Source organism: Paroedura picta, chromosome 5 (genome assembly GCF_049243985.1).
Source record: "Paroedura picta isolate Pp20150507F chromosome 5, Ppicta_v3.0, whole genome shotgun sequence".
In the NCBI taxonomy this organism is placed as follows: Eukaryota; Metazoa; Chordata; class Lepidosauria; order Squamata; family Gekkonidae; genus Paroedura; species Paroedura picta.
The window spans coordinates 77,025,954-77,050,113 of NC_135373.1; the positions used below are offsets into that span (position 1 = coordinate 77,025,954).

Here is a 24,160-nt window from a genome sequence, read left to right on the forward strand (position 1 = left end):
GACAGCTGCCTTACCACTCTGCGCCACAAGAGGCTCTTTAATGGCTCATGATAGAGACTGTCAAACACTGAATGTTATAAAAGCCCATGTGTAGTTGTGGTTATTGTAGCAGACTAGGAAGTCATGAATTCAAGTATTACCCTCAGCTATATAGATGGCTGTGTGAACTTGACTAGCACTCTCCCTCAGCTGGTGAGTTGGCCCCTTGATCTATCCAGTTCAACATTGTCCATTTTCACTGGTAGTTATCTTTCCAAAGTCTCAGGAGGAGGTCTCTTACATCACCTACTAGTAGTGTCCAGTGCAGGAAACAGATGTTCTCACTGCAATCTCACATCAGAAAAGTCTACGTGAATTTTTTTTATTTATTACATTTCTATACCACCCTCCCAGAACTAGCTTCTCATACATTAATGCCATCCAGGGTCATCCATGAGGCTGGAGTGAAATTTTGGTAGCATCCATAGATGCTGAGAGCATCTCAGCATATCCATAGATGCTGAGAGCATTTATGTTAATAGGGACTATCTGAGACCATCTCTTTTGACCATCTCTCAAGAGATGCACATTTCAATAAAACTGTCAAATATATGATTGAATTTTGTCTTACAGCAAATAGGACAATTTTAAATACATTATAAAATTATTAAAACAAACTCTTCTCATCAAAATTACTTATCTTGTAAATGAACTCTAATTAGTGGATGTATATTTTAACATATAAATCTTGACTGGGGAGGGGAGGAACACAATCAAAATACTCATTTTTACACAAAAATATATAGTGCTCATGAATTCATAACATGACACAATGGAAATCTGTTGCTATTTTGTCCTAAGATTACTGTAACGTACTTATTCCAGAAAGTATTACTTCGTACAAAATGTGGCAACTACTTACTGGTGCGAGTTAGAGAATGTATATGTGACCAATAGCCTTATCTGCTATTGTGTACTGGTTATTTAATTAGTGATAAGTTTATATGTTTCAACACCAAGTAAAGACCTGGTTATTTGCCCAGGATCTCTGACAATGCTATCTGTAAGTGTGTTGCTATGATCCTCACTGGAAAAATTTCTTATTAAAGTGGAAACTTTCATACCGCTGCTGTATTTATTATTTATATGTTATTATATCTGTATTTTATACTGGCTTTTTACCTGCAGCCTTATATGTTGTATTATATTTCATAGTGGTTTTTATGTGTTCTTACAGGTACTAGTTTTATTATTTAATTAATAACTAGGTAATTTTAATTATTACTAATTACTAGTTTAATATTAATTTTGGAAAGCTAAATGTTTTTTTGAGCCCCCTAAAACTCAAATATTAATGAGATTTATGTTTTTGGACTGTATGTACATACACAGAATCATAGAATCATAGAAACAGAGAGTTGGAAGGGGCCATACGGGCCATCTAGTCCAACCCTCTGCTCAACGCAGGTTCAGCCCAAAGCATCCTAAAGCATCCAAGAAAAGTGTATATCCAACCTTTGCTTGAAGACTGCCAGTGAGAGGGATCTCACACCTTCCTTAGGCAGCCTATTCCACTGCTGAACTACCCTGACTGTTAATTTTTTCCCCCTGATATCTACCCTATATTGTTGTACTTGTAGTTTAAACCCATTACTGCATGTCCTTTCCTCTGCAGCCAACGGAGACAGCATCCTGCCCTCCTCTAAGTGACAACCTTTCACATCCTTAAAGAGGGCTATCATGTCCCATCTCAACCGCCTTCTCTCCAGGTCCCACAACCTATCTTCATAGGGCTTGGTCCCTTGGCCCCAGATCATCCTCATTGCTCTCCTCTGTACCCTTTCAATTTTATCCACGTCCTTCTTGAAGTGAGGCCTCCAGAACTGCACACAGTACTCCAGGTGTGGTCTGACCAGTACCATATACAGTGGGACTATGACATCTTGTGATTTTGATGTGATGCCCCTGTTGATACAGCCCAAAATGGCATTCGCCTTTTTTACCGTGGCATCACACTGCAGGCTCATGTTTAGCTTACAATCCACAAGTACCCCAAGGAGGATCATTTATATTTATAATAAGCAAATACGTGTTTTATCAAGTCTTGGAAAAATTATCACAGTTACTTGAACTGTAATATATAATGTCTTCTAATTCTGTTCTTAACAATGAACCAAAATCTAACCATGGAAAGGTTTTTGAATTAGGATGTGAAATAGCTGGCATTTCAGGATATGAAGAGTCGGATAAGCACATCTGCAGAAACTCAACTAAATTACTAGGCAACTAATGACCTTTGCTGACATTTTAAATAATCATTATGGCTGAATTAAATGTTACATTATTTATAATTATCTGGATACTCACTATCTAGATACTGCATTTTATCTGATGCTTCATACAATTTAAAGGGCTACCTTATGAACCTCAAGAAAAAAATTACATTGAACCAATGAAAACAGACTCTATAACCAGTTCCTCAGCCAAGGAAATAAGGACCGCATCCTGCGGTATACAATGTGCCAACAGTCTATACCAAGGACTCTCTTGTAAAACAAATGGTATGTAAAAGTGCTGTCTATTGAAGCTACTCATCCAAGGACATCACTGGCATCAATAATCTGTTCAGCAAGCAAGCCTTTGTTGTGCTTAAAAGCAGTAAAAATGAGAAATCTCACCTCCTCCCAAACAACAGTAACAGCATCAACAATAACAAGCTTGAATTCATTCACCATTTTTTTTGAGGGGGGGGGATTCATTCACATGTCTTAGAAGTGTTTCTTTGCATAAACTGTTTTCATGGCTCTTGCTCACATGGTTGATTCCTCCCACTGTCTTGGACTCACTGAGAGAATACTGGTTTCTATGGCTCTCAAACTTTGCCTATTGTGGTTACATTTATAAGGTGGCTTCTTCATTTGGCAAGAGTCAGAAAGAAATCCTTAGAGACCTATGCTTGCATTATAACTAGCTATGGCAATGAACAAGACAGCATCTGGGCCTCAGAACAGGTTGATTAATAGGAAAGGGGCAAAGAGAGCAGATGTGTTAGCAATACAAAGAAAGAAAGAAGTCCTGTTATAATTGGATAGCTGGGTAAACAGCTGTTCTCAGCTGGTTTTGAAGTTGAGAAGGAACAAGAAATTAGAAAGCATTGATTTAAAAAAAATAAAGCTTTGAATTTCATTTTTTTTAAAGGAAGTATGGAGCAAAATCATGCTTCCTGTTTTCCATATCCAATTTCATACAAGTTAATAATACCTGCAAGTACAGGATGTCACATGTGACATCTTGCTTTTTCTGTATCTTATAGAATAGCAGCAAGCACAAGAGCTGGTTGTGCCTTTGTTCTCATCGATGAGACTTTCCATCACACCATTTAATAGTTTGACACTGGTGTGTGTGTGGGGGGGGGAACTTTTGTAAGCAACATTTTTTGCTCAACGCAGGATCAGCCCAAAGCATCCTAAAGCATCCAAGAAAAGTGTGTATCCAACCTTTGCTTGAAGACTGCCAGTGAGGCAGTGAAGACTGCCACCTCCTTAGGCAGCCTATTCCACTGCTGAACTATTCTGACTGTGAAATTTTTTCCCCTGATATCTAGCCTATATAGTTGTACTTGTAGTTTAAACCCATTACTGCGTGTCCTTTCCTCTGCAGCCAATGGGAACAGCATCCTGCCCTCCTCCAAATGACAACCTTTCAAATACAAAGAGAAGAGTGTACTTGCAATTCTATATCTGTATAAAAGTACAAAATATAACATCAGCCAGAGAGCTCCAACCTGGAACAGTGGCTCTGTTAACAGCTGCTCATTTTATGAATCTGGGCTTCTGAAGTACACATCATTGTCTTCAGAGTACCCTTGTGTAAGACATTTATATAAAACAACAGTCCAGATCACAGAGTACCGTAATGAGTTTAAGATGCTCTTCTTTTGTTTGGCTTAACAATTTCTAGCACTTACAGCTGTCCAAAGTTAATAGAGTCATCTGCAGAAAAATGACTGTAGTTAGGTGACCTATTCAAGCTATAATGCCTGATATTTTTACCTAACATTTTTACAGTCTCCTGGAAAGACCGCAAAACATTATAGAAGAACAGAAATACAGTTCAGTTAACAGTCTCATAGTATTTCCATATTTGTAAGACTAGTAGGGTTAATTATAATAATTAATTTCACACACTAAAGTACATTTTGTATTCTTATGGTAATGCTCATAGCACATTCTGTTATATGAAGTCAACACTGTATCATTGAAGCAAACAGAACACTATACTATGAACATACTGCTATCTATCATTCATGTATATCATGTATATCTAATACAACGTGAAGTGTGCAGATACATGCTGCTTCCTATTTGTAATTTAGTTTGCTACTTATAATTATCATCGTTATTATTCCTCTGATATTATAAAAACAAAATGGCTCCCTGTATGGAATTTATCTGCAATAAATCTAGGGTATACAAAGCATTTTGTTAGACATTTAAGTATGGTTAGGTTACTAACTTGTATACGTCTTGAAAACAATGAGATAAGATCATGGAGATCAATCACACTATTAGCCCAAATAACTAAGTGTTCAGAAGCAATGTGCTTCTGACTACTTGATGCTGAATATAAATAACCTCCACCTTAATTTCCCCTACATTAATTATTTCATTAATTATTTATGATCACTAGCAGATGTAGCAATAAAATTCTACATTCTTATTGATTTCTGTTTACTAGAGACACACTACAATTTATACAGCTACTATGTATATTAATACACTGCCACGTTAAAATCCTTTTTATACCCTGCTGTTTGCCAACCCATGTAGAATCCTGTATTTGGTAGCTGATGAACATGCTAAACATTGATAAGATTTCCAAGTGATTTCCCCACTGTTACCATGAACCCAACAGTTATGTGAGGTTGCCCTGGAGTAAGCCATGTCCTTTTCAATCAATGGTTAAGTGGAAAAAATATATTTGCCTTATGCCCACTTATCAATTTGCTGCCTGAATACCAGAATCAGGACTTCCCTTGTAATGGAAAATTTTACATATGGTAATTGTTTATAAATGCTATGCTACTTGTTTATAAATGACAAACATTCTACAGAAAGTAAAGATTAGGGATAGGCAATGAAACAAAAAAAGGTTCTCTATGGAAAGGCCCTGGTGGGGACAAACATAAGTTCATCCAGGAAGCCTTATCCTGTCAATCTCCATGTTCACAGCTACTGTGAATTCCTTACTATATTCACACATTATTAGCTTTGCTAGCCAGTATAAACGTACAAACCTCTCTCTTTTAGAAAGGCTACTACACTGTACTACGTAATTGTGTTCACTGGAGTTTTCAAGTACTACAGTTATGTTTAGCATCCATAGAAAATCCTTCAGTAATTCTATATTGTGTTTCAGTGAAAAATTCTTGTTACCATTTCTCCTTCCACTAGTACTGATCTTTATACATGTAACATGGATTTACGAAGAGCAGAGTTACAGGCTGTTAATATAGAAGAATATGTCTGAATACTTCCTTATCTTGCTTCAAGGAAGAAGCTGAATGCAGGCTGAATGCATTCAACCACTTATACAATAAACTAGCTATACAGCTTTGTATTTCCACGTGCCATGTTTCTTGTTCTAATTATTCAATTCAAGAACAAGATCAAAAGTACACATTACTATAGCAAGTTTAATTTTGACTCCTATTTTTTCTTAAATGATGCAGCACATTTATAGCTTGCAACATGTCCCCAAGAAACTAATTCATTTTAACTGTTTGTCTTTCTTGCTTCCTTCATTGCATATTGTATCTATCAATAACAAAATATTTTCAAACCAGTGAAATTACAGACCGCTGTTTTCACTGACAAACTGCCAGTGTACTCTTACCTGTACATGAGTAGTCATCAATCCTGATGTAACCTGTTTTGCAGATGCACATAAATGATCCTGGTGTGTTTACACACATGGTATTCTCTCGACAGTAATGCCGTCCTTCAGCACACTCATCAATATCTGTGGACAGAGCAGTGAAGCCAAATGAACAAACACTGCTGGGTTTTCTCCTGTTGTTTAGACAGACTGGAAAGTGATCTGCATTCAAGAGCTTATACTTTGTTTGATCAGGTTTCAGCAGACCAAATCACCAACTGTACTATCTAACTGAAACGAAGTCAGAAGAAGCAGCATTCTTCATCCTTTCTAAAATCTTTGCATATGTTGTATCCATAGACATAAGGAAAAGAAAACAAATCTAGGTACCTACAGTCTGCAACTATGCAATCCTAGATCAAAGGATATGTCTGCATTGTAATAATATGAATGAGTGCTACCATGATAAAATGTTTAGCAGCAATTTTTTAAACTACAGATTAACTAGTGAACTAATCAATTAAAGTCTAATGTCAGGCCCAATGTTAATTGCTGGGAACATGGAGAAACAATAAATTTGTCTATTTGGGGAGATATATTTTACATTATCCAGTTGAAAATTCACACATACACACTGGCATTGTTTTTCAAATGAAAATATTTTGAAATGTATTGAAGGCAATTTGTTGTCTGATTTTTCATTACTTCTTCCTGTGCTCTTGGAATCTCTGCGTAATATCCGAACTTTCCCCTCTGTATATGTCTTTGGATATTGCAAAATCAACCCCTTTTCAGTTTTGCTTACATTTTAGCTATATATTTTATCTTTAAAACCCTAAATGGTCTGGGACCCCTGTACGTATGGGACTGCCTCATCCACTAAAGCCCCCAAAGAGCACTAATATCTAGCAAACAACAATAGCTCAGGATCCCTGGCTCCAAAGAAGTAAAACTGGCCTTTATCAGAGTCAGGGCTTTTTCAGTCCTGGCTCTAACTTGAAGGAATGCTCTCCCTGATAACATCAGGGCCCTCTGGGATCTTAAACACTTCCAGTGAAGAAACAGTGGCCCTCCTTAGCCACAAAACAATAAATACACCATCTGTAAAATACTAACCTGCCCCAAAAAATCAGGCACCTTCTGTAAGGCTAAGAATGTGGTTTACAAATATAATTGAACATAATTTTGATAATATGATTTAGATGAAATGTTCAAAAACTGTTTACCAATGTAAAAGTAATTGTATAAATCCTGTTGTTACCCACCCTGAGCCAACCAGGAAAGGCAGGCTATAAAAATAAAGTTATTATTATATTATTATAGACCCTCTTACTGCTCTAATAGCTCAAAAGCAAAAAAAAAAAAAAAAACCAGTAAACTGCTGTCTTTTCTTTACAACATGAAGCTAAGTTATTAGAGTTTCACTTCCCCTGTTTGGGGTTGTTTTGCTGCCGAATTGCAGCTGTCTTATAGCACCCACATAGGGTTTTCAAGGCAAGAGTCATTCAGAGATGGCTTGCCATTGCCTGCATCTGCATAGCAAACCCTGGATTTCTTTGGCTGACCCTGCTTAGCTTCTGTGATTTGGAGAGATCAGGCTAGACTGGACTATCCAGGTCAGAATGGAATAAATGGCTATATTCTGTATAAGCCTATATGTACAAGCACTGTTGAAAAGAATAGTCGTGCAAAACTGTTAAGCTCTACAGAAAATCATACACTGGTCTTTGATATGGGCTTCATAGAACCTCTTTTGTAAAACAGTATACATCAACCCTTCAGCTTTTAAGAAACACATCTTTATAGCCATGTATTTATTTCAGCTAGTAAACATAACTTGACCTAATTTTTGATGATCTGGAAGAAGTGTAGTACAGATAAAAATATTCTCATTAAATTTTAAAGATAATGCTGCATAGAATCCAACTGTGTATTAAATGGTATTTCCCCCCTGAAAATGCTATATATTCTGCCAGATACACTAATTTTGAATTGCCAAGTGACTTTAAAGGCAAGTCAGGCTGATCCCACAAGGGTGGGAAAGGCCGAGATGGCAGTCATATGGAAGCAGGGCTAATATCTGCTTCCATGCTGTGGATCAGGCCCTGAGTTGCCCCGGGCTAAGGGAACGCAAATTCTTCTGTGTTCCCTTAGCCCGCTGCGGGGTCCAACAGGGAAGAGCTGGGCCTTCCAGATGACCCAGGGGGGGCAAAAATGCCCCAGTCGGCTTCATGGCACTTCACCACACTATGGGGAGAGCTAGGACATTTATTTTATTTTGCAAAATAATTGTAAAAATAAAACAGGGACTCCACGTGGCAGAACCATTCCACTGCTGCTTTGTTTTCCAGGGGGACACATTTCAGTGCTGGAGCAGATCCAGTGCTAAAATGTGTCCCTTGTGAGGACACAGCTGCAGAGCATGCAGCTCCGCACCAACGCACTGCCGGCAGCCCAAGCAGCCACCACCATGCAGAATCACACTCAGTAGAACAAACCATACTGCTTTACAGAGGACTGATGCTGTTAACGTTAGTCTGTTAAAACGTTCTGTATTAAGTATACCAGAAGAGTTAGGTGAAAGACAGACAGCAGCTCTAGGATTAGTTTCTACAACTGAAAACAATGGCTAAAACTCTTTCAGTTATCCTTAGTGAAAACATTTACTAATGGAAATACATAAGCAAGCAGAGCATGTCCCCCCCCCCCCCAGGCATGAATTTACAGACTGGCAGCCCTAAAGTACAAAGACTGTGAAATCTCATTTTATATGATTTATTATTAATTCAGCCTATTCACAGGAAATATCTCTTGCTAACTTTAGCACAACAAAACAACAAATTGTAACAAACAATAAAGTAACAGAAAAGAATAAGGACTAATTTTTCCTCCACTATAGTAAAATAAGAGCAGATACATAAAGAAACTTTTCTACCTTTCAAATAAGAGGTTAGTAACAGCATAAAAAATGAAGTAGTATTTGAGGGGGATGACAAACATGAATGTCAAAAGAGAATGGAAGAGCCCTAAGGAAGAAAATGTAGTTGTATGTATCATGTTAAATCTAGATTCTTAATCACTACCAACAAATGTATCTGTGGAATACCAGAATGCCGTCTCAGTAATATTTAATAAGCAAATGACTAACGAGGATCCAGCCAGCAAAACCCAGTAAACACTAAATAATACTTGGGTCACCTGCACCAAAGAGACAAGCCATATTGGTTGACCCCTCAAAGACAAGTACATCCCTTTAAAGGCATTTCTAAAGTGCTCCTTGTCTTCTTGCTAGAAGACAGGAAAATCAGTGCTTTTCTTATAACCTCTGGTATGGTGTTCCATAGTATATGGGCAGTGACTGAGAAAAATCCCAATTTAGACAGCCACAGTTCTAAATTCCTTACAGAAGGTTGCACACAGTAGATCTTGCTGCAAAGACTGTCACAGTTGTCACACAGGCTTTTACAAGGAGAGATAGTTCTAGAGTCTCTAAGACACTTTATAATCAAAACCAGAACTTTGAACAGAAGCTAGAAACAATGCAGCAATCAATGTTCAGTTCTGCAGCATTTGCATTACATGTCCAAAGACTCTAATCCCTAACAGTAATTAGACAGCCACATACTGAAGAAAATGCAGTTTCTGGATTGCGTTTAAGAGCAGCCACACAAAGGGGCAAACTAGATGTGTGGTTCCTCAGATCCAAATCTGTTTCCTTACAGTTGCATGGCAGCTGCAGTGAATGTCTGTTAAAAATAAATGATATCCCATTTCGGCATGGGATTTCAACAATGCTGAAACCAGCTCTTTAAAAAAATAACACATCTAATTTCACTCACAGTCTAATCTGAAAATCACAGAAACATGTCAACATTCTATACTAACTGTGTTCCAAAACTGGAAGAATCTACTGGAATAGATCAGGAATAATTGAGAAGGAGACAGGGAAGATGGCATCATAGTAAGTTTGACTTAGGCAAGCCACCACACCAGGCATGAGCCAATTGTAGTAGTGACTGGCAGAAACAGGGAGTCACACTAGTCTCCTCTACCTTCTCCTTCAGTATTCTCTTTGGGGACATGGGAAGCCTTGAACTCATCCATGGAGATTCAGCCTCTGGATTCTAGGTCCCCTATGCATGGTGTCCCAACGCTGCCATCCACCATTTATTTGTCTTCTTTTTCTTTTCTTTTGAATTTTCATGGGATTAAGCAGCACTATCTCCGACTAGAATTCTGACTAGAACTAACAGTTAAGCTGAGTGAACTGCAAGTTCTTGCTACTGGATTCCCTCTCCTTCATTTTCATCTGATGAATTAACACCACCCATTTAAAATGGATATTTGATGACTGATTTAATATGATGAGTAGGTCGCTAAGGAAGATTAAGGGGAGGTGGAGCCAGGCAAGGGCAAACAGATATTACAAAAAGCGACACTTTTAATAGTGTTTATCTTAATGAAGATTTTCTGGCTGATATCATCATCTTAACTATCATGAGACTTTAAAATAAAACAACAACGTTATCTCTGTAACAGGAAGTGCCAACTAAAGACTATCTCTGGGCAGTACCAGCCAAAAACGAAGAAATTCTGTTTACAGACACTTCCTAGTGATGCTGTTCTGATCATAGAGTTGGGAGGACCTAATGTATAGACAATCAGGAAGTGAAAGCAAGAAGGGTTTTTTGGTCTTTTGTTGTTGTTGTTTTTCTCTCCTTTCTTTGGATATATCTAGCTTTCCCAAATTCCATGTGGATTATAAATACCACAACCCTTTTAAGCCTATGGCGGGTGTTGGGAGCAGCTACGGATAAGGCAGCCTTCAAGAAGATCAGTAACAACTATAAGTGGGGATTCTTCATAGTTGAGGTTTTAAATTGTTTCAAGCCTACATTATTAACCTGAATCTGCATAATCTTCTGCTAATGAATTTGTGTACCTAATAAGTGACTTTTATTATCCATTTTAATTGTTAATAATTGTTAATCAATGGATAATATGTAAAAAATAATAGACTAAAAGGTCAATCTTAACTGAATTAATCAATTTAGACAGTTGTTTTTTTCTTTTTATGAAGTCAATGAATTTTAAATAGTAGTTTTAGTAGTTTTATTAATTTCTTGTGATCATTTTAACCCAATTTTATGATATGAATTATGATCCTTAATTGATTATTGATTACTGACACTAATGAATTATATATCTTACTAGATATAAACCTACTGTACCCAAAATACAGCAGGCACTAGTGGGGTGGGTGGATGGATGGGCAGAAGGAAGGAAGAAAGGGAGAAAGAAAGGGAGTAAGACAGAAAGAGAGCAAGCAAGAGGGAGAGAAAGATGCAGAGAGAGAGAGGCAGATAGGAGAGAGAGAAATTGAGGAAGGAAGGAAGGAAGGAAGGAAGGAAGGAAGGAAGGAAGGAAGGAAGGAAGGAAGGAAGGAAGCGAATGCTGAGAGGAAGGAAGGCAGGAAGGCAGGCAGGTAGGTGGCATGAAAGGGTATGGGGCAGGGGTGGGAGGAAGGGGGGAAGGATCCATTGGGGAAGGAGCGTAGAGAAGCGGCGGCAGAGGTTATTGGTGATGGGGTCCGCTGGGAAGCGAGTGCGAGTGAGAAGGGGGTGCATAGAAGCAGCGGCGGAGGTGATTTGCAATGGGGGGCCACTGGGAAGCAAGTGCAGGCAACAAGGGGTGCAGAGAAGCAGTGGCGGAGGTGATTGGCAATGGGGAAGCAGCTGGGAAGCAAGCAAGGGCAAGAAGGGGCGTGGAGAAGTGGCGGAGGTTAGTGTTGATGGGGGGCTGGAAAGCAAACGCGGGCGAGAAGGGGCATGGATAAGCGGCGGCGGAGCTTAGTGCGGGCGGCTACCTGGTGGCTGCCCGCCAAAGGTGGGCCAGGTTGGGGGGTGGGCGTGTCGGACAAGCGGAGGGCCCAATCGGCTGGAGCAAAGTGCCTGCCGATTGGGCCCTCCGCTTATCAGTCCGGGGGCAGGGGGCCAATCATTGCCCCCCCATCACAGACCGAGCCCCAGACCCCTTAGCCTTTTATTTATACCGCTCCGACGGAGCAGTGTAAAGATGTTGCTATAAATTCTATGTTATATATGTTGGTTGTAAACTAACGTCAGTTAAGTTAAGCTGTATTGAAATATTATATTAGCAGTTCTTACCTTTTTTAGATATTTTTTATAATTTTCTGACAATTAATTGAGTACTGATATTATTGGATCATTAATTGTGGTTTGTCATAAATGTATGACATATGTGATGATCAAAAACTAATGTCAGTGAAGCTCAGATATTTTTCCAAATCACCAAAAAAGAAAAGTCTAACAGATTTTTTATCTCACTGGAAGTAAAGGAAGGATATGTATAAGACTTTATTGTTTCCAGCCATAGGCCAATACAATGTTATCAGTATCATAGTGGTTGATATCAAAAAAGCAATAAAACAATTAAAACAATCTATGCAGTGGTCCATAGATAATGAAAGACGATAAGAATTAGGCTCTCTTGCTCTCTGGTAGCGTAAATTTGGCTTGAATTTTCCTTGCTGCTAGTGCACATAATGAGACATTATAATTGATTAGGGGGTTGGTATCCGATAATAAAAATACCATTTTGTCTAAATTCGCAGGGAATTTCTGGCCTCAAAAATCTCTCAATATATTTGGTTCTCGGCTCCAGGTATAGTGGACAATCCAAAATATTATGATAGAGGTCTTCAACAGCAGGTTCTCCACAAATACATGGGCGAAGGACAAAAGGTACACCAGAAAAATGGCCTGAGAGTAAGGCTGATAGCATAGCTTGAAAGCATAAATGGGCACAAGCCATTCGAAATTTTGGAACAGAAATGGTTACTTAAATAATCAGATCTGAGATGGACTTTTTTGAATAGTTCAAACAAAGGGGAAAATTAGATTTTATTATTGTTTGTCTATCCAATATGGCATCACTATTAAAGATCCAGTCTCTCAGATTAGGATATGGCACGTGCAAAAACAAGAAGAATGAAGAAGTTAGTTGAAGAGGCTCCAGAATATGATGATGAATGTATTGATACTTCGCAGATTATGCAGGTTTTGAACAAACATACTAGAGAAATCCAAGCACTTATTGAAGGTTTGAGCAAAGAAATCGCTGTAGTTAGAAAAAAAGTAATAGACTCCAAGAAAGAGCTATCTGACAGAACTGATGAATTAAAAACAAAACAGTAGAATCTAACTCTAAATGAATAGATGAGGTCCATGCTAAAGCATCATCCTTGGGGAATGACCTTGTTAAAAACATGGTTGAGATATAAATCAAGAATAATTTCTAAGTTTTCCAAGCTGAAATCCCCAGCTGGCTGTGTAGAAGAGCAGGAGGGACCCCCAGCTTGCCATGTAGCTGTTGAGCCACCTGATCACCCCAACATCCTGGCTCAAGAGAAACTCTTGGAAAGCATGCCTGCAAGATTTTGATCATATTGTTACTTTAGAGCAATGGGAACAACTGTGTGGGGGGGAAATATAAAACTTACGAAATGTTAATTGTTGAGAGAAAATTGGTACAAAATGTTTTATAGATGGTTTATAACACCAAAAGCAATTAGTAAGTTGTCTAAGAAACATGATAATGTTGAAGGTGTTATGAAAAAGTTGGCTGTTTTTATCATATGTGGATCAAAATTAATGATGTATTAGAAAAAATGTTGAATATTAACTTTCCTATGAAGTGTGAATATATGTTGTTAAAACTATTCCTGTGAATGTTCCTTGCAATCCTAAAGAATTCTTTTTTATGCAACTACAGCAGCAAGAATTGTCATTGTTCAGCATTGGAAATAATGAGAGTTACCCAAGGTGACAGACTGGCTTGACAGTCTTTGCAAGATGGCTAAATTGATGAATTTACTAAATAAAAGACCTTCTGATGAATTTCAAGATCACTGGCACTTCTATGTGGACTATGTAGATAAGAAGTTTTATAAACTCTATTAGTCTAGCAAAGAAGATTAAAATGGAACTGTTATTGTACTTTTTCAGCCTTGGCAGGGAGCGGGCAAGTTTGGGGCTCTCGCTCTCCTCCCTTCAATGCAGGTGAGAGGCCCAGGGTGTCGCTCCATACCTAGGGCAGGCAGGCACCAAGGCAAGCCGGAGCATGCCAAGGCATGCCGAATCCTCCCTTGGACAGCTGCTTCAGCTCTGTCTCCACACCAATGTTTGCACCTCGGGCTGCTTCAATTGAAAAATCTCTGAAGCAAGAGATTTTTCAAAGTAGTCTGAAGTGCCCAACTCTATTCCTTATATTTTATTTAAAAGTCAAGAGGTCCAAGTTTGATAATTGATAGTTTAAATAGCAGATGAGTTGATCTAACCTCTTTTTCTTTAAATTACAACTATTTCTCTATAGACATGCTAAGCAGGAGGAGTCACAAATTGGGATCAAGATTGCAGGGAGAAATATCAACAACCTCAGGTATGCAGATGATACCACTCTAATGGCAGAAAGTGAAGACGAACTAAAGAGCCTGTTGATGCGGGTGAGGAGGAGAGTGCAAAAGTTGGCTTGAAACTCAACATCAAGAAAACAAAGATCATGGCATCCGGCCCTCTGAATTACTGGCAAATAGATGGGGAAGAAATGGAGATAATGAAAGATTTTATTTACCTGGGCTCCAAGATCACTGCAGATGGGGACTGCAGCAAAGAAATTAAAAGACGCTTGCTCCTGGGGAGGAAAGCTATGGCAAATCTAGACAGCATCCTAAAAAGCAGAGACATCACCCTGCCAACAAAAGTGAGTTTAGTCAAGGCTATGGTATACCCAGTTGCAATGTATGGCTGCGAAAGTTAGACCATAAGGAAGGCCGAGCGTCAAAGAATTGAGGCTTTTGAACTCTGGTGCTGGAGAAGACTCTTGCGAGTCCCTTGGACTGCAAGGCGAACAAACCGGTCAGTCCTAGAGGAGATCAGCCCAGACTGCTCCTTAGAAGGCCAGATCCTGAAGATGAAACTCAAATACTTTGGCCATCTCATGAGAAGGAAGGACTCCCTGGAGAAGAGCCTAATGCTGGGAGCGATCGAGGGCAAAAGAAGAAGGGGACGACAGAGAATGAGGTGGCTGGATGGAGTCACTGAAGCAGTAGGTGCAAACTTAAATGGACTCCGGGGAATGGTAGAGGACAGGAAGGCCTGGAGGATTATTGTCCATGGGATCGCAATGGGTCAGACACGACTTCGCACCTAACAACAACAACAAAGCAGGATGCACAGACTGCTAAAAATATTCTCAGCTTAAATATTTTAAATTAAAATGTAAAATCAAAACTTTACAAGATTATTCTCTCTTTCTTGCAAGGTTCACAGTTTAACAATGAGGTTATATTACACAGTAGAAGTTTTTAACAAACCTGAAAAATGTTATTTTTCTTGTAAAAAGGCAATTGCTAGTTTTAGCATTATTTGTCAATTTTCTTTCAGAAAAGTTATTAAAATAGACTCATAACATTGAAGTTCTTGAATTTAACTTCTATTGCTTACTTTGAAATTTATAATTTTTAAGATAACAGAAAACCTCAAGGCTTTAATTAAAAGGAATAATAGCTCAGAAACTATATTAAAATGGCCTAATGTATGAATTTTAGTGTATCTGAAATCTGATTAATGGGAAAAACACATACTTGGCAGTTAATATTTTACTTTTAAATCAGGAACTTGGTTTTCTTATTACTTTGACACAAATTGGATTTCTTGCAAAAAAAAACCATAGAAATCCTTAATTTGAGAGATAATTATTTCAGCTGATTAATAAGCTTTAAATTTAATTCCCTGCATTTAATGAGCACATAATTGTGACAAGCTGTGAATTAATACTTCATGCAGTAATCCACACTAGTTTATATAAGTCATGCTACTTTTTTAAATAACAAAAGGTTTCTTTACCTTCACAATATGCATTGTCCTCTCGAAGGGCTCGGAAGCCATCTCGGCAGCTACAGACAGCCCTATCATGTAGGCTCCTACAGAATGAATTCTCCAAACACTTGTGTCCTTCAGAACAAAAGTTGTGGCCTAGAAATAAAAGATTGATGTTTTAAAAATAACTCCAAAAATCTTAGAATTCATCAGCCTATTAAGACAACAGCGGTTCTCGTTGATTTGAATAAACTGGAATAACCCATATACTCATTCATGTGTTTGTCAAATCATATAACCCTATAAAGTAAATTAATATCTGTTATAATTCAACTCTTTACCAACATGCTTGGTGAATATACTATCAATTTCTTTTGCAAAAATAGCTTAGACTCTCTTTAATTTATAAGAGCTTAAGGGGCGTTTTCCCAATCAGAATGAATGCAATATTTGTAAAGACCAGGGGGAGGATCTGTTTTGCTGGTAGCTATGATGTCTTCATCACCATCATGTAGTTGCTAGGAAAAATTTCCTTTCTACTTTTAATTTATAGTTGTAACTTTTATTGTTTTATAATGCTCACTACTAAATAGGAATTTAACAGTTTCATTTAACATTCAGTTGACAGAGACTGTGACATAATACATACAACATTTGTAAATAATGACATAAAGTCTTGTTAAGTGTGTAAAGGTAAAGGTATCCCCTGTGCAAACACCGAGTCATGTCTGACCCTTGGGGTGACGCCCTCTAGCGTTTTCATGACAGACTCAATATGGGGAAGTTTGCCAGTGCATTCTACAGTCATTACCGTTTACCCCCCCCCCCAGCAAGCTGGGTACTCATTTTACCAACCTCGGAAGGATGGAAGGCTGAGTCAACCTTGAGCCGGCTGCTGGGATCAAACTCCCAGCCTCATGGGCAGAGCTTTCAGACTGCATGTCTGCTGCTCTGTTAAGTGTGTACATAGTGCTTAAAAGGTTGGCTGGGAAGTGGAGTGACTCTGAATGATAGAAAGTTTCTTAAAATTTGTTCCTATAAACGTTATTTTATAAAGTCTGGGTCCTGAAACTTCCATGTAATTCTTAATTCTGCTGAAACCCAAGATTAATGGATTCAGGGGCAGCACTCAAATTAGTTGGCTTTATTTATCAAATGGGATTTTAAGTGACGGTGGATCTCATGTGATCCTGGTGACAGAACAGTTTATAGAAATTGAAAGAGACAGGGAAACATATTGCATTTCAGTGATAGAAGTGTCACACAAGACTAACACAACAGTTTTTCCTGAAATTTATTACTCGTTTAGGCTGTTTCCACCTACCAGTATTATGTTTCTCAGATCCATTTACAGAAATCCTTCTGTGTACTCTTACCTCAGTAGCAATATGATACAAACAGAAAAAATGTTTGGATTGCACATCCAAGATTCTAGTTTTGACCTGCGATAAACTTCCATGCAATAGATGGATTTTTTAAAAATTACCATTGTAATTTCCTATGTTATAACTTACAATTTTTACCATCTGTAACATTCCTAGTTCTACCATTCCTTGTATCCCTGGATTCTTACTGTGTTCAGACATGCTGGCATTATCTTTACCACTTGGTAGAGATAATGCCCACAGGTTACATGAGCACAGAAATAAGATTCCATTTGATAAATGAACATCTGCATTTAGCTGTTTTCCAAGCCTACGTGTCATAGAAAAGTAGTGAAAATAACCCTAATCTATTTGCCAAAGGATATGTCTACGGAAAACACAAATGATGAGTAAAAATCAATTTGGTTCCCCCTGCCATCTTTCTACCTAATACATTTTTATTCCATTGCTTCATCGCAGAGCTCTGGATGGTTTTTCCTTCCTCCATTTCATTCGCACAATAAATTTAAGCATTAGTTTAAGCTAAAAGAAATTGCCTAAGCAATTGCACAATCTGGTTTTGGATTGAGGATTTGAACCTGGGTATTTATCAGTCTCAATCTGGCACTAACTTGTACGCAATACTGCCTTTATCTTCCTTTTGTAGCTTGAGTGAACAATTGTTTTGGAAGAACCTGTGGTTAGATTAAGAATAGCAGCTTGGGACTTGACTTGAAGTCAATGTTTCCCTAACTGAGGTATATTTCTGCAGCAGTGGCAATGACAAGACAGACTGTACAATCTTGTGCAGAGTTACTTCAGTCTAAACCAACCAATTTCATTTTGCTTAGACCAGAGTAACTCTCCATAGGATTGTGCTGAGAAACTATTAAATTCAAATTTAGTTTTGAGGCGAGATTACACCTTTAATTACCTTTAAGGGTCACTCATTTTCATCAGTATGCATACCAACTTTCAATGAAATCCTTTCACTTATGAATAAACATGGTTTATTTCACATATGCAAGATTACAAAGGGTATTCCTGTTCTTCAACATAAAGAAGATAAAGTACTGGCCTTAGACTCAGCAGCTTGTTATCAGTTAATCTCAGCAGGAGATTAAGGCTACATGTTTCTGTTGATCAATACATTCTTTTTTGTATGTAAGACAGTATAAAAGTTTGGATGATTGTGTCCGGATTTAGGCATTTAAAAATTAGATCTATTGCTTGTGACAGGAAAATATAAACTGACCCACACAGAGACATGTTTTGAAAACAAGAACGAATCTAGCCAGCTAAACTTGCCATGACTGTATGGTATTACGACTAATCAAGAAAAAATCATAATGAACTTTTCTTAGAGCCACTTAAATAGTTTAACTTAATGCAAGTCAATATAATTTCTAGTTGACAGAAATAAGATGTTCCACTTTTTTTTCTAGTCAGGTTATTGTTATCCTCCCCTTTTTTAATGTCAGCTATGGTATACTTTGTTCCAGGATACCAGGAACTGAACACTGCTTTTATTTTCTTAAGGAGCACAGTAACATGGCAAAATTAAGAGACTGCTTCATATGTGAACTCAGTTTAACATGGTATATCTATTGTGGAGAGAAAACAATTTTTAAAAAAATGCAATTCTTCACAGTTTGGAAGGAACCAAAGCTTCTTGGATGAAGAGATGTTCCCCCCTATCTTTATCTTTGCATTGAAATTAGGGCATACGCCATCTGTTCAGCCTGCATGATAAATGTATGAGTATAATTTTATGTTTTTTAAAAAGAAAAAATCTCTACACAAAGTATCTATAGTGGGAATGAAATGGAATGTTGGCAAACCAAAGATAAAGCAAAGAAACTGAGATACAGAATTTACATCCATTCCAGGTTTAAAGGTACACAAGGGATAATCCATATTCGTAGTCTTTCAGAAACTGTAAGGAAGCTGACAATGTGCCGTTCATCTGATTACAACAACTGCTTTTTCTGTTCATGCAAATAAATGGGATTAAATCAATACTACCAGCAAGGATGACATGCTTGCCAGGCCATGAGCCTATGAGTAACCTATCTTTACCCAAAGGGGGACTACATGGAGTCTTAAAAATCTGCATTTATCCTGAGAGTCACTGTCCTGTACTCTGCAGTCAGGTGTCCAATTACTGGAGTGGGTAACACAAGGCTTGGGTCTGGTGGTCTGATTGGTACAGCAAGGAATTGGAATTCCTTGGAATTCATCTTAAGTAGGCTGGAAGGTAATTGGCCATAGCTGCACTGCTGGCAGTTGCTAAACTTCTTGAGGCTGCATTGTGCATCGGGTTAGGCTCCAACAAGGAAGTACTATCCTCTGCATTTTGCTCTACACATACAGGGACTTAGTATGTAGCCATTCTGACAAGTCAAGTCCTTTGTGCCACCTTGGCCTGGGCCTTCTACCATGGCTTTTACTGGAATAACAGAGGGGCCCAAAGGGCTACAGGCCCAGGTTTGAATCCTACCTGGAGGATGCCTAGCATCTAACTCAGGAGTAAGTAGGAAGGGTGGCTTCTGATGCTGCTGGTTCATCCTCAGCAGGTACCTCTACTGTGCTGGACCTCTCTGGTTCCTCCAGTCCTCCTCAGCCACTGACCTTCTCCTGAGGATTCTGAGGGATTCACTGAGCTGGTCTGAGGGGGCCTTGACAGCAACAAGTCATACACAATTCAGCTACAGTTCTCCTTTCTGAAAAGTATTGTTCAGTTACATTCTGAGAAAGCCCCCTTTGCATTATTTAAGGATATTTACGTCGACATACAAGTATTAATTCACAGTGTTTCCAATAGAACACTCAAAAGCTTCTCTATGGAATAGCCATGCTAATTTAATGTAGCAAAAAACAAACAAACAAAAAATGAGCATTGTAGCATATTAAAGGCAGATTTATTGTGGCAAAGTATTTGTGGACTAGAGTCTACCAGATCATAGAAATGAAGGATTTTTTAAAAAATCTCTTATGAGCTAATTCTTCATCTTATAATTTACCTTTACAAACTTTGCAGCAACTATTAGGTAAGGAGACTTGCTGAGATTCAAGACAGTTCAATGTAGGACAATCTGACTTCACTACACGTTGCATTTTGTGATCCTGTTGAATAGAGGTTTATTTAATTACTTGGAATACATTTTTATTTAGGCAGCCTATATAAAACATATTAAGGGAAAGCAGAAATTATACTCTCTACTCATGATATAAGGGCAACACCAGAGGTGACCAATCAGCTTTTACAAAACTTGCAGCAGTTCTACCAAGCATTAACAAATTTAAAAGTTTCATTAAAATAGTTCAAATAGTTCGTTTATAGCCCGCCACTCCCAGAATGGCTAATGATAGGTTACAACAATTCCATCAGAGTTCTGTTGAGTTACAATTTTCTTTAAACTTAAAATATTGGTGTTCTCAGACAGTAAATATATAACTGATTTAATTTGTATGCTTCAATATCAGGTTACTACAACCATTTCCGCACTACAGGTTTCATGACAGGTTGCAGGCTGGTGTTTGAGCTGGGGCAGGTTGCTCCACCTCTTCTTGTTTCTGCATGGGGGAACATTTGGCCTAGTGCACCTTGTCTACCCTGGATTTGTGCTCCCGCATGGGACTGGGCAGCAAAGTTCCCAATGCCGAAACAGTCCTAGAGGCATTTCTATAAGGATACTCTTCCTGCAGCGATTCACAACTATTTCTGTTCTCAATAGTGTAAATATCTTTCAACAAATAATAAGAAAAGTTGTTTTTTTACACTAGTTTTCTCTAGCAATCACCTTCCCTTTCCTCTCCCTATAACAGACACTCTGTGAGGTGGGTGAGGCTGAGACAGCCCTGATACTACTGCTTGGTCAAAATAGCTCTATCAGTGCTGTGATGAGCCCAAGATCACCCAGTTGGGAAATGAGTTTCTTGTACATTCCAAAGCATTCTTGTACATTCCAAACCTACTGAAGTAAATTAACTTAGAAGGATACAACTCTGTTTAGAACTGCACTGTAAAAGAAGTAGATGTATTAACTAAGAGATGTCGGGACATGTACTAAGGATCAGAAACCACCCACACAAATAAATCTGGAATATGTCCAGTTCATTTGTTCACAGTAAGGAGAGCAACAAAACCATAAAGTATGACACTGAAGCTTGTTCACCTTCCTCCTCAAAGCAAGCCCTTACTTAGATTGCTATAACACCACAATTTTACAGTTGATATAAAAATTGCCATGGCATAGCATATTTGAAAAGATAGAATGCCATTGTCAGGATCACTTTAACAGCCTTAATTGCAGGGTAGAGAGACATTACAGGAAGAGAATAGGCTATCAACCATGCTCTTACCTTACATTCAAACAGAATACATTCTCCCGAGTCTGACTGTATGGTTTCTTTTTCACCTTCAAAGTAAGTTTTGCCTTCAAACATACACGTGGCTGAGCAATTAAAAAAAACTTTTGTTAATGTTAAGTGCTCAAGCTCTATATGAGCCAGACACAAACAGCTTGCCAGCATATTTATATGCCACCTTTCTCCAAATGGGGACCCACAGCAGCTTATATCATTAACTGATATTTCATTTCAATAGAACACCCATCCCGGGATTAAACTGGGGATCACTAGCAAACACAGGGCTGAACAACATTTTATAGATGAAGTCTGTGCAGTGGGATCTTTACCACTGCCATGCTTTAGTCACTTCACCAGAATTGCTCCTCCAACTAATATTGTGAGTTCCTTACAGAGGAAGATTATTAAGAGGTGTCCTAATCACCTGATGAACTGAAGACCTGAAAATACAAGGACCACTTCCACATGGAGGATGCAAAGCTACCCTGCTACCTGATTTTTGGTGTGGGGCTGGTCACCTTATTACCATGACCACACGTGAGCCTTTGGCTCACTTCAACCCCATGTCTGGCCCTGGATTCATGTTGCCACATGAGGCAGCTGATGGACTGGAAGCCAAGACTTCTCATTGTGTTTTTTCTGTTTTGGCCTGTCAATCAATGTTATGCCACGGAAACTCCTAATTACCTTCCAGAGCCATCTTTCTGACTGTCCTCCCTCCCAGTATGAAGGGGTGCTTTTTTTGATGAATTGACACAATTGCACTATAATGTGAAACCAAAAACAACATTTGCTATTTTAAAATGCTGGGCCGTCTTGTAATGCAATCCCCGTCCCCAGACCTGTTGCCACTAGCTGTACTACAATAGCAGTGTTCTTCTAAAAGGACTGGTTGAGACTGCCCCCAATCTCTGTAAAACAAGTTCTCGAGACAAAAGAGAAAGAACAAAAGGTGCCGACCCAAATGGCGGTGGGTGGCGTGGAAGGGCTGATATTTTGTTCCTTTAAAATTGCATTGTAAGGCAATTGGAAATTTTTTTTAAAAAATATGGACAGCGGGAAAAGTTGCAAGAATCTATGACAGAAGTGACAATCAGAGGTGGGTGGGATGGTTGTGAGGGCGGGGAAGTATGACTGGGGATGGCCCGGATTTTCTTCAGACACACAGCCCAGGCCTGACATATGGTCCATTGAAGCATGGGCAAAAAAAGGAACGCAGGCCAACTGATGACCTGAGTCTCACTAGGCCTCAAACCACCCCCAACCGGGCTCACTTCTGTTTGGAATTGGGAATTAGCCCCAATCCCCAGTAGGCAGTAAAGCCAGCCAAATCCCTCATGAGGAAATGGTCAAGGTGACATTTTTTAAAACTGGCATATTATTGACCCTTGTTTAGCTCAGGAGACAGATTAAGATATTGACAGGAAAAGGCTAGGAAGACTTCTTTACATTCTCAAGAGCCTATTTTTCATAACCCTCTCTTCACCATCACTGATTTTACAAAATCAAGCACTGTGGAACTTCAGTGTTGGTTCTCCAGCCTGAATAGATATGACAGCATAATGTTGTGGTGAAACAATCCCTAATTTTGTAGTTAATTATGTTTTGCTTTACACTGCATATTACCAGTTTTGGGAAGAAAGGCTTAATTAAATATGTCAGAGGGGGTTCTTGCCAGCCTGTTATTGAACACCATAAGAAAACTCAAACTCTATGGTGGTGAAGACAGAACTCCTTCAGAGTTGCCAGAATTGCTGTTCAACATTTCCCACAGAAAGCAGCCATAGCTACTGAAATACAATATATATACAATATATATTTTTCTGGCTCTTGACAGAGAATTTCACAAAACAGTAATCTGAGTTTCCTGTGTGTAACATATGATGAGACCCCTCATCGCTGGATTGGCACACAGTGCCCCATGACCCATGGCATCCACTTCCAGTTTAGGCTTATGCCAAAGCCAGACTCCGGGTTCTCTAGTTGGCCTGGATTCAGTTCAGGACAGACTCCATTGACCAAAGCCACTGGACAGACCTAACAGCTGCAATCCTCGTGTTCTGTGTTCATTCCTCCCTCCCCCCCCCACTCCATTGCATTGCTAATCCAGTGGCCTGCAGAGAACTCATTGCTTTTCTTGCCTTCCCCCCAAATTAATTCCTCTGTTTTGGATGCTATAATCTTTATTTCTCTCTTAATGCTAGTGGGTGTATATTAAATTGTTTAGGATTTCTTTTTAAATAAAAACCTATTTGTATTCAATATTAATCTGCCTCAGTTCCTGCATTTGGACCCTAGTACATACAGGTAATAAGATCTCGCTGTTATCGGCTTCTTGTTCCTGTCACTTTAAATATTATTAGTTCCCCATCATAATTTGTGACAGGTCATTTCCAGTAACATGTGACAGTGGGACTTCTGGGTTTGCTTTGGCCTAAGACACCAAAGGCAAGAATTTGTGGCTGCCTTGACTAGAAGTCCGTAAATACAATGTCCAGTGAAGATTTCATTTCTGCTAGTCTGAACCCTTTTAGTAAAGAGAATCTGTCTACTTTGTAACTGCTAACTCCCCCAAAGATAGTTTCCTCTTCATTTCTTCTTAATTTCTGTTCCATTGACTTGTAAAAACAACCAGGCAGATATTCTGTTATTTAATTGCAGCCCCCTTCC

General features: G+C 38.7%; 1 protein-coding gene across 4 annotated transcripts in view; it reads right to left on the minus strand.

Moving 5' to 3' along the window:
- NELL2 (neural EGFL like 2) overlaps window positions 1–24,160 on the minus strand; it is a 158,695-nt gene that overhangs the window by 60,582 nt on the left and 73,953 nt on the right. For 3 of the 4 annotated variants that reach the window (XM_077338628.1, XM_077338626.1, XM_077338627.1), the window contains 4 exons: window positions 21,485–21,576; window positions 20,143–20,245; window positions 15,783–15,911; window positions 5,875–6,000 (listed from right to left, as the gene is read on the minus strand). In XM_077338628.1, coding sequence (XP_077194743.1) covers window positions 5,875–6,000; window positions 15,783–15,911; window positions 20,143–20,245; window positions 21,485–21,576 — 450 coding nt within the window. The remainder of the gene's footprint in view (window positions 1–5,874; window positions 6,001–15,782; window positions 15,912–20,142; window positions 20,246–21,484; window positions 21,577–24,160) is intronic. The other variant, XM_077338629.1, reaches the window with a different exon arrangement.